At 35.0% G+C, this 18,441-nt stretch overlaps 1 protein-coding gene and 1 long non-coding RNA gene across 2 annotated transcripts in view; one reads left to right on the forward strand and one right to left on the reverse strand.

Moving 5' to 3' along the window:
* Positions 1-10,267, forward strand: part of LOC137229211 (uncharacterized) — a 640,020-nt gene extending 629,753 nt beyond the window's left edge. Inside the window, exon 12 of the long non-coding RNA XR_010945593.1 lies at positions 10,142-10,267. This is a non-coding gene — a long non-coding RNA (uncharacterized lncRNA). The remainder of the gene's footprint in view (positions 1-10,141) is intronic.
* Positions 1-18,441, reverse strand: part of PPP1R3A (protein phosphatase 1 regulatory subunit 3A) — a 46,652-nt gene that overhangs the window by 13,820 nt on the left and 14,391 nt on the right. Inside the window, exons 2-3 of the mRNA XM_067746780.1 lie at positions 2,097-2,155; positions 1,876-2,000 (exon numbers count right to left, since the gene is read on the reverse strand). Of these exons, the coding sequence (XP_067602881.1) occupies positions 1,876-2,000; positions 2,097-2,155 (184 nt within the window). The remainder of the gene's footprint in view (positions 1-1,875; positions 2,001-2,096; positions 2,156-18,441) is intronic.

Raw genomic sequence — 18,441 nt, forward strand, 5'->3', positions numbered from 1 at the left:
AATATACAAAGCAAATTAGATAGGTTTCATTAACTTGGCTAGTAATTATCTGGTATATATCCTTGATTCATTTCATTTGTGGGTTTTGCACAGATTGTGGAAGCTGGATGTTTTGGGGGGATCCATGTAGGCTATGACTTGGGAATGAGATTAATCAGAAAAGGAGCCAAAATTAATCACTCTCTTTCCTAGCTTCCAAATATCACATTGTATTATTCAACTATTCTTGCTTGTCATTGCACTTTCTCCTCACTTAGGATATACACATTGATAGCTCCATGCTAATCAATTAGAGAGCAGCTTCCTAGATGCCCCTTTCTGCATTTACACTTGCTGTAGGTGCCCCTATTACAGTTTCTCTTATTAATATGTTTTCTGCAAAGCCTCTGCAAACTATTAATAGCAAAACGTCACTCAAAGAAAAGTGAGGGAGTTAATGTCTCTGCAAATTCTGTTTTAATGACCCTCTGCCAACTGGTGCTCAAATGTATTTGAGCTCTTCAGTGATGCCAACTGTCAGGATTTAACAGTGAGATGCCTGTGTTTTTTTTTTTTCCTCATAACTGACATTTGCATGATCTCAATAATTATATGCAAATCTTACGTTTTCCCCTTCTTCTCACATAAGGCTCATGTTACTTGTCAACTGCACAGCTGTCTTGTAAGCCAATGCCTGTGGGTTCCACAGATTTGGTTGTATTTCCATCTATTATAGAGCTTCATTGTTTTATGCATTAACATCAGCATGGAGCAAATTAGCATCTAAATTACAGCTCCCTATTCATTTATTGGATGTACAATCTCAGTAACTTCTAAACAAACTTTTATATTTGAGCCTGCTGATTGTAATGAGGTATATTGGTGAAGTATGTGATTTTTCAGGGCCCTTTCATTATATTCTGTGGTTTGAAAAAGATGGCGATGTTAACTTTCAGCTGGTGAGAATTCTCACAATGGATGACAACTTTGTAGTTTCTTAAAGTTGGAGCAAAGTAAATTGCATACTTTAGTGATGCAGCTTCCATATCACTATAGAAAGGGTGGAATGTGTGGGGAAAGAGGTGAGCTCCATTTCTTTTCTGTTTCAGCACTGACACTTGAAGAGGCAAATGTCATTTTAATCTTAGATGATTATGAATCCATGTATCCTAATGATATGAGCTCCAACCAAATACAGTAAAGGATAAATTGCATTATGTGACTCATTTACTCCTATTTCTTCCTTTGTGATAAAAATGCTATCTAAACCATCCCCCTAAAAATCCCAAATAGATTGAATGTTCACCAAGTGTGAAATTTATGATAACAAATTTAATACTAAATTGTACAGTTCTGAATTTGTTTCCTGTTTGAAAAATATGGCACAGGCTATGTTATCCTCATTTGGTAATTTAATACTTTCCAATGATATAGAGCTTAGAGATTCTCACAGATGTAAGTAAGTAAAAAAAAAAAAAAAAATGCTGCTAAATGCAAGAATCAGACTTGTAGAGCTGTACAGAACCCTAACAATCATCTAGCCCAGCCCTCTCATTTTATAGACGAGTTTATGATAAGTGTACACTTGTCACAAAGATTAGAAATGCACATCAGGATAGTACTACCTCTTCTGTAATTCCTACAAACTATTACTCAGAGCCACTGGTAAATAGGTAAGAAATGAATGTCATTAATTTACCATTGCAGAGACCGGAAGCAACATACTGAAATCAAAGTGCCTTGTTGATCAAGCTAGAGATGCAAGGACAGAATAGGCTGCACTTTCACATTTGCAAATTACTTATTAATTGAAGCTATTGAAAGGCAGGCATTGCAGCATCTTTGAAGCATAAATGGATTCATCTTCTCTAATACCGAGGCAAACAGAACACTTACCATCAAATCTAATTCTTTTTCATTATGTTCATCGTGTTCCGTGTTTACATCTTTTACATTCTGATTACTGGTTTCCAAGTCTTGCTTGTCCTCATGAGAAAAAACAATTGTTGGGACATAGGTGTCTGAAAAGTTAAGATAATTGCACCTATGTAAGATTGTTATAATTGTAGGCTTTAACAAAATAAATATATTCTGTTTAAAAATTAAAGAAATATTACCTGTAATCTTTGAATTCTCAGAGTTATTCTCATCTGATGTTACCAATGATTCTTCTTTACTGTTAAGTTTAAAACAAAATGTTATACTTTTTTCTGGGACTATATTTCTAAGTATTTTTATAGAGGAGGAAATTCAAACCAATTACAAGCCAAACAAATATTATATAACCTTTCACATTTTCTTGCATTACTTTGTATATTTTTAAATTAAATTGATCTCTTAGAATGATGCAATAATATATATTAGTTGTAGAAAAATGTAAAAATTATTTACACAATTCCATAATTCTAAATAAAATTATTTTACTCATATTAAAACACATAACCAAACGAAAATATATATGTAAGTGTAGATTATTCCATCATTCATGAATTTAATCTTTGCAAGTGAAAACATTTTTCTCTTCTTTTAAATTATGAAGTTTTATGAACTGACAGTCCATTTGTGGTCATTGAAATTACTTTCTAACGTTCCAGTTATTTTTTTGTGTTCCATTTTACTCAAAATTCTTCCAGTTGAACTGACATATTATTAACTCTCTCTCTCTAGAAAAGGAGAAAAAAAACAAACTTACTAGAAACTGAAAGGCAGCTAAATTTATATCCAGTTTAAAGACTTCATGTATCGCCAAAGGCCAATTTTACAACCAAGGCTTTAGATCATTCATATGGAAGCATACATTTTCTTTCTTTAAAATAATTCAGATTATACTAGCTTTTCTCTCATATTCTGCATGCTTATTGAGAAAGATAAATACTTTTTCCTCCAAATGTAATGTTTGTAGGTGTATTTGTGGAATTATAAGAATTTAGATTTGTCCATGACACTCAGCAAGAAAAGAGTTAGTGAAGAGCTCACTTTGTGTATAGTTATGTCACAAGTCAGTCTATCAGAAATGATTGGCCCAGTCTCCCCATTTTCTTGTACTGTCTCAGCTGAATTTTCTCCTAGTGACTTTTCTCAATGACTTTTTTCTGCAATAAAAGAAATACAGAGAGTTCACAATGGATGATAAATTTGTGTAATAGAGCCTAGTTTTCGTTGCATGGACAATGTTGATTCAAATCCCCGGAAGGCTAATCTTGTTTCAGCAAATCACAAGAAAATTGCAAATTCTTCCATCTTGACCATGTAAGAAGTAATTCAGCTTTGTGTACATTTTATGATGCTTAATTTTAGCTTTACTAAGGTACTATTTGATACCTTGAAGTGGGCCCAGAAATGAAAATAATGTTTTTACCTAAGTATAATTTTATTAGAAAAATATTGTACTTCCAATAAGTGATACTGCTTTAATCTATAAATCTATATTGTTTATGAGGCCTATAATTATGCAAAGATTCAATTTTTGTGGAATCGAACTGCAAGCTGACACATTTTTCTTTCATAGAGTACATAGAAAATCTGTGTACTCTTAAAAATATATAAACCATTAAACAGCATTTAATTATCCCTTCTTTATCTTTAGTCCCATAGCAATGCTGAAAATCTCATTTGTAGAGGGAAAGATCATAACCATTTAAAGCTTTTTGTTTTTGCCTAAGCAAAATGCTATTAATCATTTTTCTTACTAAATTCTCTAAAATGCTTTAATTTTTAAAGTGATTGCATCAAAAGGAAAGAAACCTGCTTTTAGCTCACTTTGGGGACAAATAATTAGGTATCAAACCATGTATTATTATATTGACTTCTTACAAAAACATATAAATACAGAAATATAGGAAGGAAATCTTAGATTCAGGGGTAAATACAAGAAAGAGAACCTGAAATAGATGATATTTAAATGTTATATCAAATATATGTTAAAAAATGAATAGAAAATGTGTAAGGCTTCTACAGGGAAAAGAATAAAATTGTATCAATAAATATTAAAGACCTAGAAATTATTGAGAGATATACCATGTTCATAGATAGGAAGAAGATTGTGAAGATATTATCTCCCAATTTGATCTACAGATTCAATTCAATTCTAATCAAAATTTCAAAACATGTTTTCACAAAATTTGAAAATATGATTCTAAAGAGAAGAATAAAGGACTGAAAATAGCTAGACTACAGAGAAATAGAAGGGTAGAGGAAACTGCTCTACCTAGTTTCAATAGTTCTTATGAGGATATAGTTATTAGGACAGTTATATTGGTACAGAGACAGGCAAGTATTGAGAGCTTAGTAACAGATCCCTACTTATATAGAACTTTGGTATATGACAAATATAGCATGTCACCAAGCAGGGAAATAAGGGACTTTTCAGTAAATGGAGATGGGGAAAGTGGCTACCCTCATGGAAAAAATATGAAATAGGTAAAACATATATTTGGTAATCAATTCCACATGGATTAAGATCTTAAATGTCAAAAACCTTGAAATTCTTAGTAGAATATGTAAATATCTTTCAGCCCTCAGAGTAGAAAATGTTTTCTTAAATAAGAAAAAAAAAAGTGACTATAAGAAAGATTGTCAGTTTAGCTCTATTAAAATTAAAAATTTTTGTTCATTGAAAGACATCTTTATAATAGAAAAATATAAATAAACTGGAAGAAGATGCATATGTTACACAAAATCAACACAAAATAAATATCAAGAATATATAAAGAACTTCCACAAATCAGTAAGAAAGCACAAACATTTCAATAGAATCAGGGGAGAGGAGCAGACATTTCACAGAAGAGAAAATACATATGGCCCATAAGCACGTAAAGGATGGTCAGCATTATTAGAAAACAGAGAAATGCAAATCAAGATCACAAGGAGATGCTATCTTATACTTATTTAATTGGTAAAAATTGCTGTCAACTGCATAAATTGAACCAATCCAAATGCCTATCAACAGAAGAGTAGATACAAAACTTGGAATACCACAAAAGAAATATTATAAAGCACTAAAAATTAATAAACTACAGAAACATACAACAATATGGATAAATCTTAGCAACATAATATTGAATGAACAGTGCTAAAACATTACATCAGAGGAGGTTCTTTTTTATTGAGCTAAAACCTACTAAAATAATTTAAATATATTTATCAAGGAATATGTATAATATAATATATAGAATATAACAAGAAAGGTTGATTTTCAAGATTATGCTTACATCAAGTGGGGTGAGTCAGAGGAAAGGAATGAGCAAAGGAAATGGTGAGAAATCGATTGTTTTGAGTGGTAGTTTTGCAGGTGTTTATTATTTAAAATATCTAAATGGTTAAATTCTAGTTTTAGATCATTTATTAAGACAAATGGGTTGCTGTCTGGCCAAAATTACAGAATGTTTATAGATAAAATCCCACTCCAAAATCCAAAGTGTCTGTTATATGACCAATTACATTTAAAGGGTTTAATTAAAACCACTTCAGAAAATTTGAGGAAAAAGGCAAAGAACTTGATGGTTGATGAAGATAGGACCCACAACTATATACAATTGTGGTATAAGTGAAATATGCTAGTGAAGATTTCTAGTCTCCCCTTTATATTCCCTGAGTCCTTTTGGAGTAGGGGAATTTCTTATTGATCTGTATTCCCAGTGGCTAATACATTACCTGACACATAATAGTGGCATAATAAATGCTGCTGAATAAATGCACAGTGTCCTTTCTACTCTTCCCTTCTGTCCACCTCTTGTCAAAATTATCATGACAGGGCTTCCCTGGTGGCGCAGTGGTTGAGAGTCCGCCTGCCGATGCAGGGGACGCGGGTTCGTGCCCCGGTCCGGGAAGATCCCAAGTGCCGCGGAGCGGCTGGGCCCGTGAGCCATGGCCGCTGAGCCTGCGCGTCCGGAGCCTGTGCTCCACAATGGGAGAGGCCACAACAGTGAGAGGCCCGCGTACCGCAAAAAAAAAAAAAAATTATCATAACATTATTCTTCTTTTCTTTCCTCATTAAAGTTTATTTTCATAAAAGATTCTAATAAATTAAAACGTGCATGTTTTTGTGTGTCTTATAATGTTTACCTCCCACTCTAAAGCTAAAAACAGTGCTTTTAATTATGGGTTTAAATAGCTAAACAAAAATTTTAAAATCTTCTAATATAAAGTTAGAAATTAAAAAGTCAAAAAGGTATGTAGTTTGTGGAGGGAGAGTTCATTTCTAGTGCACCTTAAATCATATAATATAGTCACTAGTATTATTTAATCATAAGAGGGGTCATTCATTCTTCTAATAGATATTTTGAATATCCACTATATGCCATAAGTTCTAATAAACACTGGGAAATCAAAGGTGAATAATATATATGTAGCCTCTTACCTCAAGGAAGCTATAATGTAACGATGGAAATAGACACATCAACAGGCAATTATTATAATGTGATAAATATTATAATAATGGGATATGATATTCTCTAGAGAAAAAATAACAGAAATGAGGAGAGCACTCAGTTGGAAGAATCAGGGAATTTTTCACAAAGGAAGTAACATTCTAATTAGGTTTTAGGGGAAATAGGAGTTCCTCAAATAGAGAATGGTAAGGTCATTTCAGGCAGAGAGAATAAGAAGTGCTCAAAGAAGTACAGGTAAGAAAGCACAAAAAGAAGAGAACCATCCAGGAACAATGAGATGTTCAGAGGGCTTGGACTGTGTTTTGAGGAAAGAATGCCAAAGCATAGAACTGGGGTTGGTTTGAGCCAGGTTTAAACGGCTTAGCATGCCAGGAAGTGTGGGACTGAATTCTTTCTGTACTTTTAAAGCAGTGCTCCCGTTGCGGGGGAGGCGAGTGGAGGAGTTAAATGGGAGAGAGACACCATCAGATTTACATTTAGGGACCAATCTCTGCAAGTACATTTAAGGATCTATTTTAGGAGAGCCTGGATGGGATGAGCCATAGTGAAGCAGGAAGACAAGTCAGGAGGCTCCTTCAATATTTCAGGCACAAATAATGACTGTTAAAGGTGATGGCAATGAGGAAGAGAAAAGGAATCAAATTTGAGTTAAACTTTTGATGTAGCATCAATGCGATTTGTTGATCAATTCCCTGAATGTAGATTTTAAAAATGCCTTCTTTCTGCCTGACCTTGGCTGTGTTCATGAGATTTAGAAATCAAGTATTGCCCTTTCCAAGACCTAAGCAAGAGAGAGTTAAGTCTGGTGGTTAACCGCGGCTCCTTCACTGTTAAGTCGGTAAGGTCTTGAATTAGTCTGCTGGCTGGTTTCTGATGTCTTGCACACTGGGTAATCTGCTTCTGCGGTGCCCATGTAGACACCTTTCAGCCTTTTTCTCTAATCTCTGGTACGTGTGCCTGGACAGTGCATCAGCAAGTTATACCTAGTTTCCTGGCTTTTATTCTAGTCAATTCATAGCGAAAAAGAGCAGAAAGACCTGGATTCAAATCACAGTCTTTCCTGTTATTTACCTTACTAAGTCACTTACTAGCCATGTAACCTCCAACAAGATACTTAACCTCTCTGTATCTCATTTTTCTCCAAAATATTGCCTAGTCCTTACACAGGGCAATTATTTATCATAATTCTCAATATGCGGAAGTGTTTAATAAATGTATTATCACTACTGTTATTACCATTATTATTAGTGACATGTAGTAAATACCGCACTGATCATTAGTTCTATACTGCCACAGTACCCGATTCCCGTGCTTCTCCTTTTACTTGGAATTATGTATATTTTTTTAAAGTTTACTCCATTCTCTCATATCTTTAATTCACAAATTACTTATTTTTCCACAAGTTACTTTCAGGAGTAAAATTTGCAGCCCATGATGACATACTAGCTTATTAGTCTTTCTAAAGTATACTCTTATTATCAGGACCACCCTCCAAAGAAAGATCACTAGATCATCAGTGAAAGTAACTTTTTATTTAAAATACAAATACAGTGTGCATGTGAATGCAAATTCACACTTTCTGCTATTACCCAATTGATTTATTCACTGTCAGAATTTAGGCACCCTGTTAATATTCTTGCAGTTTCTGGGTATGTGGCACTTATGCTTTTGGAGTTATGGTTAATTTTAACACTGTCAAAATATAGTAGTTTTAGTATAAGTAATAATATCATTTTTCCTGGGTTTCTGTAATGCTATTGTGCTAAAAGCCCATATGTCTCTTAAAATATGAGTAAAACCTGTTCCACCCAGTCTAAGTCTGAAGTGGTGGAATTACCCAACTAGTCAGGGTAAATGTGAGGATTAGGTTGTAGGTGGCAGAAATGTAACTCTGTTCCAAGAGGAATCAAAAAGTTGGCATTAAAAAAAGGATCATTTCCAAAATGAGTCATGAATATTGCGTTTGTGTCTCTTTAACACTCTGCTTGAAAGTACTCAGCATTGCCTAAAGAAAACCAACTTGGAATTCTTAGGCATCACCTCTCACTCTGATAAACAGCTAAAAAGTCAATATTGAACTCTTCAAGAAGACGTTAAGTGTGCCTTCTTACTTCGAAGCTTGTGCTCTCATTTGATTTCCTCTACCCACTCTCCCTAAATGAATGGAGAGATTTTAAGTTAAAAATATTATGTACCTCACTTGAAAATTTTTTAAAGACACTTAAGAAGAATATATCAGGATTGGCATTGCTAAGTGGATACTTACAGAAATACTGAAAAGGTTTTCCTGGAATAAATAATTACATATTGTGTACTGTTTATTTTCATAATTTTATGGTGATATTTCTCTAAAAATGGACTTTCTAGTATTCTGACATTTTATAGCCATGAATTGGAGGAGGGAGGAAAGCAGAAACTTGTACTTAATGAGAAGTAAAGTTCATAATACATTAACCAACTACTAGGGCTTAGTATCTATTCCTTTGGTGTTACAGTACCAATAGTCTTTTGATCAGGAATAAAACCAGAACAGAAGAGAAATATTTGATCAAAAGAGAGACAATTAGAGCAATAAATGTCTAATTGTGAACAGAAGTGTCTAAGGAAAAAGTTTAAAGGCATAATGCAAGAAGGAATCTAGGATGAAAAGGTGAATTAAAATTCAGTTCCTTGATAATAATTCCACAGACGAAAACAAAATGAAGACAGTTCTGCATTAATAACGGGGATTGAAAGAAGCAAGAAATAATCTCAAAGAAAAAAACATCAAATATTTTAAATGGCTTCTATTTCCTTTAGATGCTGCATCTGGAGACTAATAACTAATATGGTAAAGAACATGGTTTTTGTGGGATTCCTCATCTTCAAAGTGAAAGCTCTGGATTAGATTAGGGATATCAAATACAATACTCTCATGCAGGCCTCTTTCTCTCGCACCCATGGCAAGCACTGATAACAGATCAAGGGACTTCCTAGCTGAGACCAGATTGAGCACTGTGATCCTTCTCTATACAATCAGGCAGCCACTACCCCTTTATTTCTCAACCCCTTTATTGCTCAAAATGGAAACAATTTGCCTTTCTCAATTTTGACATTAAATAACATGCTTTCCAGTTTTAGGAGTTCCATATTTATGTAACTAATAATATTCCATAAATATAATTTTGAAATGTAATTTGGAAGTTTCTTAAATTTGTTTTCAAAAGATATAAATGCTAGTAGGATCAATAGAAATAACCATTAACTTTGCAATACAAAGATAAATTCTCAATTAAATCTTATGGTCAGCATTTCAAATTTAATACCTACAGAAATCCTACCCACACAGTTTGTGAGCTAGACTTACATTATTTATAATGCAGATTATACAATGATTTATTCCCAAATTATTTTACTATGTCCAGATAAAACTTTTCAAATAGTGGAACATTATCAATATCTACAAATGATTGGGATAAATGAATATATTGGATAATACATATGATATAAGTTAATTTATTACTTTTAAAATGTAAGCATAAACCACGGCAAACCACAAGCCCCTTGAGTAAAGTCTAGTGAACTGCTCAAGTATTCAAGTAACTAAGAACATATCACCACATTAGTGACCAGATGGTTTTATTGAGTCACTTTCCTGTTTTCCACAAACCTGAATTGCTATGTTCCTAAAAATCTTCTCTATTTCTTTTACTAAATTAGAACATTCCCTATTGCCTCAGTGCTTGATCTTGAAAACATATTGAAAACGATGGTATGATGCCTTCTTGATGCAGGGAATTTCAATAGCAGAGAAAGAAGCAACTAAAAAGCATAACCTGGACTTCCTGGTGGCGCAGTGGTTGAGAGTCCGCCTGCCGATGCAGGGGGCACGGGTTCGTGCCCCGGTCCGGGAAGATCCCACATGCCGCAGAGCGGCTGGGCCCGGGAGCCATGGCCGCTGAGCCTGCGCATCCGGAGCCTGTGCTCCGCAACGGGAGAGGCCACAGCAGTGAGAGGCCCGCGTACCGCAAAAAAAAAAGCATAACCTTGTTGAAGAATTCTTTGGTAAGTTTCTTTTCCAAAGTTGCTTCATTTCCTAACTCTTTGTCTTCTGCCAAGGATTGCTGTTTTCAAATCTGCTTTGTCATGTCAAAGCAGTGTGTGCTATTTTTTCTTGCTCACCCACCCCACAGAAATTAGGGAGAAAACATTATTTGGATTTAATTCTGTGATTGAATCTGGGCATCATGTGCAATTTTGTAGAGATGGGAATCTCCTTAGAGTGTCTTCTAAAGGAGTACTAAATTGCGAGAATCTAGTGCTTAATTAAGTCAAACCTTGGAGGTTCACGTATGAACAACAACAAAAATTGTAGGTTGCTTTGGGAGAGATGTAATTACAAGCAGAATCCATGAATTTTCAGTGAAAGAAGAGTTATAGGTAAACCTGGCCCAAAGGACTTCTCTGCCACAATCTGCCAATTATATTCTACCAAGAGAGAAATGTAAATGTTTTTAAGTGATGGATACTGGAAAAACTAAAGAATATACATCAGACAGATATCAGAAAAGAATTCTTAACTTTATTGGTCTAAAGTCCTTATTTTACCTGAGTTCTTAATGGAAGTAATTGTTATCAGTGGAGCATGTGGGTGACAGAAAAATTAGTCATTGTCCAGCTGAGACTCTTACTACTTCAGAATTGTGACATTCTGATTCTCCACAATTCCCCTACAAAGTGATTTCTAAGAACTTTATACAGCATCCATCTTTTGAAAATTATCAGAGAATTGTTAATATCTATTTTTCCTAAGGATACTAATTTTCAGGCATTATTTCCTTCATAAAGATATTGATTTGTTTGTGTTCGTGTAAGAAGTCATTATCACAAAATCATGACTATGAGCTAACTAACTGCAATTAAGGAAATCCTGATTAAACATGTTTTCTCTGTGAAATCTACATGTAAGTATCACCTAAGATATTTGGTCTGTTAAATACTGAGATTTGACATCCAAGCTCTACAGAATTTGTATTAAATATTGTTTTGAAAACTGTTTTAAGAAAAAGTAATTTAAAATGTAAATTGATATTCCCAGTGTATGTGTGGAAAGGTTGTATTTGGAAGGGCTAGGAGCAGGAAGGAAAACAAAGGAGCATGAGACTTACAAACTGAAATCAAATCATTCCGAAGTGACACTTCTCAAAAGGATCTTTTGCCCAGCTGAGGGTGGCAGCCACTCCCCTGAGCACCTGTGCTCTCTATTGTTCCCCAAGATAGTAAAGTTTACATGGGGTTGTTCGTTTTGTTTTTTCTTTAATGGGAAACAAAGTGCCAAACTTCTCCAACTCTTTCCCCAGCTTTTCTCCTCTTCCTGGCTCTTGACAGAGAATTTCAAGCATGTATCAATACTCTTCCCCTTATCTGGAGAGTAAATCAGGTGAAATGATGTATAATTCAGTAAAATATTGGTAAAGCAGTTCTTCAGTATTTCGTATAGGAGATGGTAGGTTTTATGTTCATAAGAAAAATCACCAAGTATCTTAAATATAATAATTAGGGCCAACAAAAGTCAGGGCATGCCAAATCAAGTTAGAAATGTTAAAGTACTGCCTTCCTGTTATTGCTTTTAATTAAATGTTAAATTTTAAAGTTATGAAATCATTTTTTCAAAATCCTAGGACCTTTTATTTATGGCTATGCAATTAATAAACATATTTTCTCTAAATTTAAAATTCTTTTATATTTAAAATTTTTTAATATTATCAGCTACTGCTTTTTAGTTTTAATAAGTGTTTAGTAACCTCTATCATGTGAAATCCATTGGAATTCATTTCCATTTTCAAGAAATTCAGTTTCACAAACATTTTTAAACTACCTACTCTACTTATGCTAATCACAGCATAAATTGATATATCAGGGAAAAGAGAAATATGGTAAATTGGGTTGGATGGTTTGTGTTAAATTCCAAATAAGAACCCTATTATCGAACTGGATTTGTATTTAACTGCATTTGAAAAGTTTTCTAGGCAGACTCAGGAAGTCTTAAAGCATTATTTCTAAATTTAATGCTTTTGTGAACTTACGTCACACATTAAAATCATCTTAATGCACCTTTTTGTCGAATCTTCACAATTGGATTACAAAAGGAAGGGAGGAGAGGATACATTTAAAAAGCAAATGAAAAAGAACTCAATGGAAGCCTATTAGGCTACCTGTTGATGAGCCTGTAAGAGAGTCATTAATATGCGGATCATTGACATGATAGGCCATAATGACTCCTCCAGGGACACTCATTCTATTGTGTCAGAGACTAGTTAGGGATTCATTAACGTGAAGACTCGTGACTTCTTAATATGCAAATTATTAATGCAATGCACTGAGGCATACTCACAAATGTCCACGTCTTGTGTTACAGGTTTTCTTTGCCAGCCCTTCACCCACACCTTTTGTGAATTAGTATTTTCTTTCTGTCCTCTTGTGGATTTCTTCACAAAAGATTCTGCACTCCTGTGGAATCTACCACTTCATATTCAAAGACCTCCTCCCCTTCAGCCCACATTTCTTTGATTTAAGGCAGGTTTATATATACAAACCACTTGAACATTTTGACTAGATCAGTCAAGATTCAGCACAAAATCTGATTTGCTATTTTTCTGCAATGTCAAATTGCTTTTTGGCTAAAGGCAGAACAATGTGAACGAATCACTTGTTTTTAAAAAATGAGATTCTGAAACATGAATAGTGTAACCAGCAGTTGAATAATTTTGCTCTGAAGGTGGGTAGGGAAAGAGTAGTAGAATAGAAAAAAGAAAATGAGAGCAGAGAAAGGCCATGAAAGAGGACACAAGAAAGAAAAGTTTAATTAAACTAAGAAGAGTAGGTGTTCGTACCAATGTAACACATTAAATGAGGAAATGGATTTAAACTGCTCAGTGTCTGGCATACAGCAAGCAATCAATAAACATTACCTATTATTATTACATCAACACTTTGCAAAAAGATAAAATTAATATCCACATTCCCTGTTGAAACAATAAGAAAAATGTTACGGAGTGAAAGTTGTTCAGTCCTTGAATTAACATACTCTGAAGAAGGGGATCAAACTTATAGTCCTTATTCCTGCAGCAGAATTATCTACAGAATTCATGGAAAGGTACTCAAGTATCTTTCAAAGCTTATACGCATACCATGTATGGGAAATATAATTTTTCATCTGGGACTATGTATGCAACCTGTATTCATTTTCTTGCCATTTTATTCTAGCCTCATCTAAAATACAAAACAATCATTTACTACTATTTCTCTACTAAATTTCAGGGGAAATTTCAGACCCTAAACTTATAAACCCTAAATTCTACAGTCCGTCTATAGAAATCTATATCTGTTTATCATAAAATATTAGTATCCCCATACAAAATTAGTAAAATAATTTTTTTTTTTTTTTTTCCTGCGGTACGCGGGCCTCTCACTGCTGTGGCCTCTCCCGTCGTGGAGCACAGGCTCCGGACGCGCAGGCTCAGCGGCCATGGCTCACGGGCCCAGCCGCTCCGCGGCATGCGGGATCCTCCCGGACCGGGGCACGAACCCGCGTCCCCTGCATCGGCAGGCGGAGTCTCAACCACTGCGCCACCAGGGGAGCCCCGTAAAATAATTTTTTAAGTTAACAGCTTTACTGAGGTATCATTTGCATACCACAAAATCCACCCATTTTAAGTGTTCAATTCAGTGACATTTAGTATATTTAATATATTTACAGAGTTGTTCAGTTATCACCAAATCTAATTTTAGAACATTTCCAGCACCCCCAAAAGAATAAGCCCGTTAGAGTCACTCTTTACTCCCATCCCCAGTCCTAGGCAACCACTAATCTTCTTTCTGTTTTGAGATATTTGCCTATTCTAGATATTTCATATTAGGAGAATCATACAATATACATTCTTTGTGTCTGGCCTCTTTCATGGAGGAAAATGTTTCTGAGGTTCATCAGTGTTGTAGGATGTATCAATATTTCATTTTTATTGATGAATAGTATTCCATTGTATAGATACACTCACTTTACGCATTAACCAGTTGTTGGGTATTTGAGTTGTTTCCACCGTTTGGCTCTTGTGGACAGTGCTTCTATGAACATTTACATACCAGTGTTTGCATGGACATGTTTTCATTTCCCCTGGGTAGATACCTAGAAGTGAAATTGCTGGGTTTATGATAATCCTATAATTTGTTTCTCCACATCCTCACCGACACTTATTATCTGTCTTATTGATTGTTGTCATTATAGTGGGCGTGAAGTGACATCACATTGTGGTTTTGATTAGCATTTTCATAGTAACTAATGATATTGAATACTTTTTCATGTGCTTATTGGTCATTAATATATCTTCTCTGGAGAAATATCTATTTAAGTCCTTTGCTCATTTTAAAATTAGGCTGTCTTTTTATTATTGAGTTGTAAGAGTTCTTCTGGATAAGTCACTTATTAGATATATTTGTAAATGTTTTCTCCCATTTTCACTGTCTTGACTGTGTCTTTGGGTGCAAGAGTTCTTAATCTGGATGATGTCCAAGTAATAGAATTTTTAAATTAGCTTTAAGGTCTTTGCTAACTTGCAGAGATCCTTCATAGAATCTATTTGATTAAAACTCTTTAAATAAGAGGCAATATTGTTTTTAACATAAATAATCTTTATTAGTGTAGTTATCACATGCAACCAACTACATTTCATATTCTTGCTCATGTTAATTTCAATACTAAAATGCTAGAAAATGTCCACCAGTTATTGGTCCTAGCCAAGTTCTAGACTGGAGAAGATGTAAGCAGATTCAGGGATGATGCAAATGAACCTATAGAGTCAAGAAAGGAAGTCCAACTGATTTAAGAAGCTTACAGTACAAACACCACCTTACTCCTCTGGTTGGTGCCTTTCACTGGAAGAGATGGAATAGGTAGGAGGAGCTCATCACTGCCAAGATGGCTCTCCCAGTTGAAGGCTTTTGGATCCCTGATTAAGTAAAGCAAAATTCATTGCCAGCAAACCTAAGAAGATGAAGTGTGAAGGTCTCACTAAGACAGACTATGGTTAGAGATTAATAGAAGAGCAATACGATGCTTGGGAAGGACAAGTTGAGAACCAGTATGAACTAAAAGGCAAGAAACAGGCGACTGAAGAAGTTGGGCCACAGGCTGGGATTGCTGAAGGAGTCAAATGCAAGGGCTGAATCCTGAAGGGATGCAGTTATGTTGCCAAAGATGGGGATCTCTGCCACACTTTTAACAAGGCAGCACAAGACTTTACAGTCAACATTCTGAAGAATACAGCTATCAAGTGGCTTTAAAAGGATTCAGTCCTTCTACTGGACATCATGCTAAGTCAGAATAATGTTGGACAAAATTTAGTATGTATTCATTCAGCAAGTAGTTAATCTGTGCTAGGCATCATGCTAGACGTTAAACTACTAGCACAACCTGAGATTGAACCAACTCTGACTTCATAGAGCTTACAGTCTAAAGAATGACAAATGAAAACTGGCAGTATAAAATCACAGCTGTACATTTCGTGATTGGGGAAGCATGGAGTGCTATAGAAGAAAATACAGTCGACTCTTGAAAAACACAGGTTTGAACTGCGTGGGTCCCCTTATATGCAGATTTTTTTTTTCAATAGTAAATGCTACAGTACTACGTGGCCTGCAGTTGGTTAAATCTGATGATGCAGAACCATGGATACAGAGGAACTGAGTATATGGAGGACCAACTATAAGTTATACTCGGATTTTCAACTACAAAGAGGGTCAGCACCCCTGATATCCCTGTTGTAATAAGATCCATAACAGGGTCCATACAGGATCCATACAGGGTCAACTGTAATAAAATCCATAAGTCAAACTCAGGGAAGGCAGTAGCAACTGTGTATATACACGGGCTTGTAAAGAGAGCAGACTGAAGGAAGATCATATCCTTTAATATGATTACAAATCATATTTAAAAGTTTGACTTTTCTGAACTGTAAAATATATACTTTTCAAAAAGAAAAGTAAATACTTTCTGAAAGTTTACTTCATTCTAAATGGAAATTAACTTTACCATGCTATTTAAAGTGTCTTTTTCGCCTTCCCCAAGTCATCACAAATGATGGGGCAAAATTTCTTTAATAGATGCCCTATTTAAAAAGCTTATCTTTTGTATCGTAATTCCCACAGTACTTAATGTTGCTATTAATGCTTAAAAATCCCTCAGGCCATATTTGCAAAAGCATTATTTTATTTGCTAATTTTTCTTTGTTTAATAGCATTATTCTTTTGGTGGATACTGAGACTAATTGATTTTCAAATTTAAAAAAAAGTTACAACTCAAAACACATGTGTTTAGTCTTTTGTTTATATCATTCTCAACCCTGGTGCATATCAGAATCAGCTGGGGAGCTTTTTAAAAATACCAGTGCCTGCAACCTGACCCCAACCAATGAAATTGGGGTCTTATAGGAGGATCTAGGTGTGGGTGCCTTATTTTTCCCCTTCCTATGCACACCCAAGTTTAAGAAACACTGGTTTACACTACTATTCTACCCTGGCTTTTACTATATCAAAGTATGGTTAGTGGGAAAATAAATCCTTCAGTGAAAATACTCTGCTCTTAAGATTTTCTGTGGGGTGGGAGGAGAGGGTATACATAATCAGGCAGGTTAGCAATAATGTAAATTCTTTAGGGATTTTACTTCTGCTACTGTTAGGTCTATTAAACAATTAATTTTTTTTTTTTTTTTTTTTTTGCGGTACGCGGGCCTCTCACTGTTGTGGCCTCTCCCGTTACGGAGCACAGGCTCCGGACGCGCAGGCTCAGTGGCCATGGCTCAGGGGCCTAGCCGCTCCGCGGCATGTGGGATCTTCCCGGACCGGGACATGAACCCATGTCCCCTGCATCGGCAGGCGGACTCTCAACCACTGCGCCACCAGGGAAGCCCACAATTAATTTTTATTCATCATGGGAATTACCAATCCATACATCAGTGAATTTAAATTTACTGATTTTTTTTAACTGAAATGAAATCTAGATGCTGTTTAGGGTAAGAGACATTAATCTTTTCTACCCTAACACTGATCATGTTTGTTAAGATTTAGACCTGGGATGGTAAAATGTTTTCCAGTTGTACTATGGCAAATTGCCCAAACGATTATTGTAAATGCAAGCACCGTAAAGTGTATTGCCAAGGACACTAGTTGGTTAGATCCCATAAAAGAGACAATTAGTCTTGAGATGAAAATGGTAGCGATGAGGTGACAGTTATTAAAAAAGCAGAACACGCAATGTAGTGGCTTAAATGTAAGTTGTGGATAATGCTGATAGTTTAATGTGTTTGGAGTTTATAATATGTAAAATAATGTTTCATATAAAAAGATCAAAACTGCTTATATTCCGGTCTTCTTTTTTCCTCATTTGCTACATAAGTAAAGGCACTTGCAAGATTACACTTGCTTTCTTTCCAAATCATCATTACAATGGTTTGCTTGATTTATTATACATATACAGTGTTAATTTATGAAAAATGTTTTCTTCTTACAGGTATCAATTTACATAAACTTATCCAGTATCTACAGTACTTATAGTCTATTGTCAGGATAATCAAAAAAATTTGAAATAAAATAATAATAGATAGAATTTTTCAGTGCTTTTTAAGATAACTCAATGTGGAATTTCTTCTTTGATTAGATTACCTGTAACACAACTGCACCTTCACCAAGACAAAATTGCAACTCAGTCCTTCAGTTGCAAAGATGAATCTAAAAGATTGGATATAGGGATTTGGGCAGCCAGAGAAAGCAGAAAGGGACCCTAAAAGACTTTAGAGTCAAAGACAAACTGCTGATGACATATTTTCATCTGTACCTTTGCTACCCTGCCCCTTTCTCTCAGAGACCCTGTGGGTAGTGATGGGTCCTGTGGGAAATAAGCCCAAGAATGTACAGGCGACCTAAAGAGCATGAGAACCTAATGTAAACAGAAGGGGAGATCCATCACTTGAACTTACTTAGAATATTTGCACTGGTTGCTTTGCTCTGCATGGAACTTGCTTCCCCCAGATTTCTTCATGAC

The sequence above is a fragment of the Pseudorca crassidens genome, chromosome 8 (genome assembly GCF_039906515.1).
Source record: "Pseudorca crassidens isolate mPseCra1 chromosome 8, mPseCra1.hap1, whole genome shotgun sequence".
Classification (NCBI taxonomy): domain Eukaryota; kingdom Metazoa; phylum Chordata; class Mammalia; order Artiodactyla; family Delphinidae; genus Pseudorca; species Pseudorca crassidens.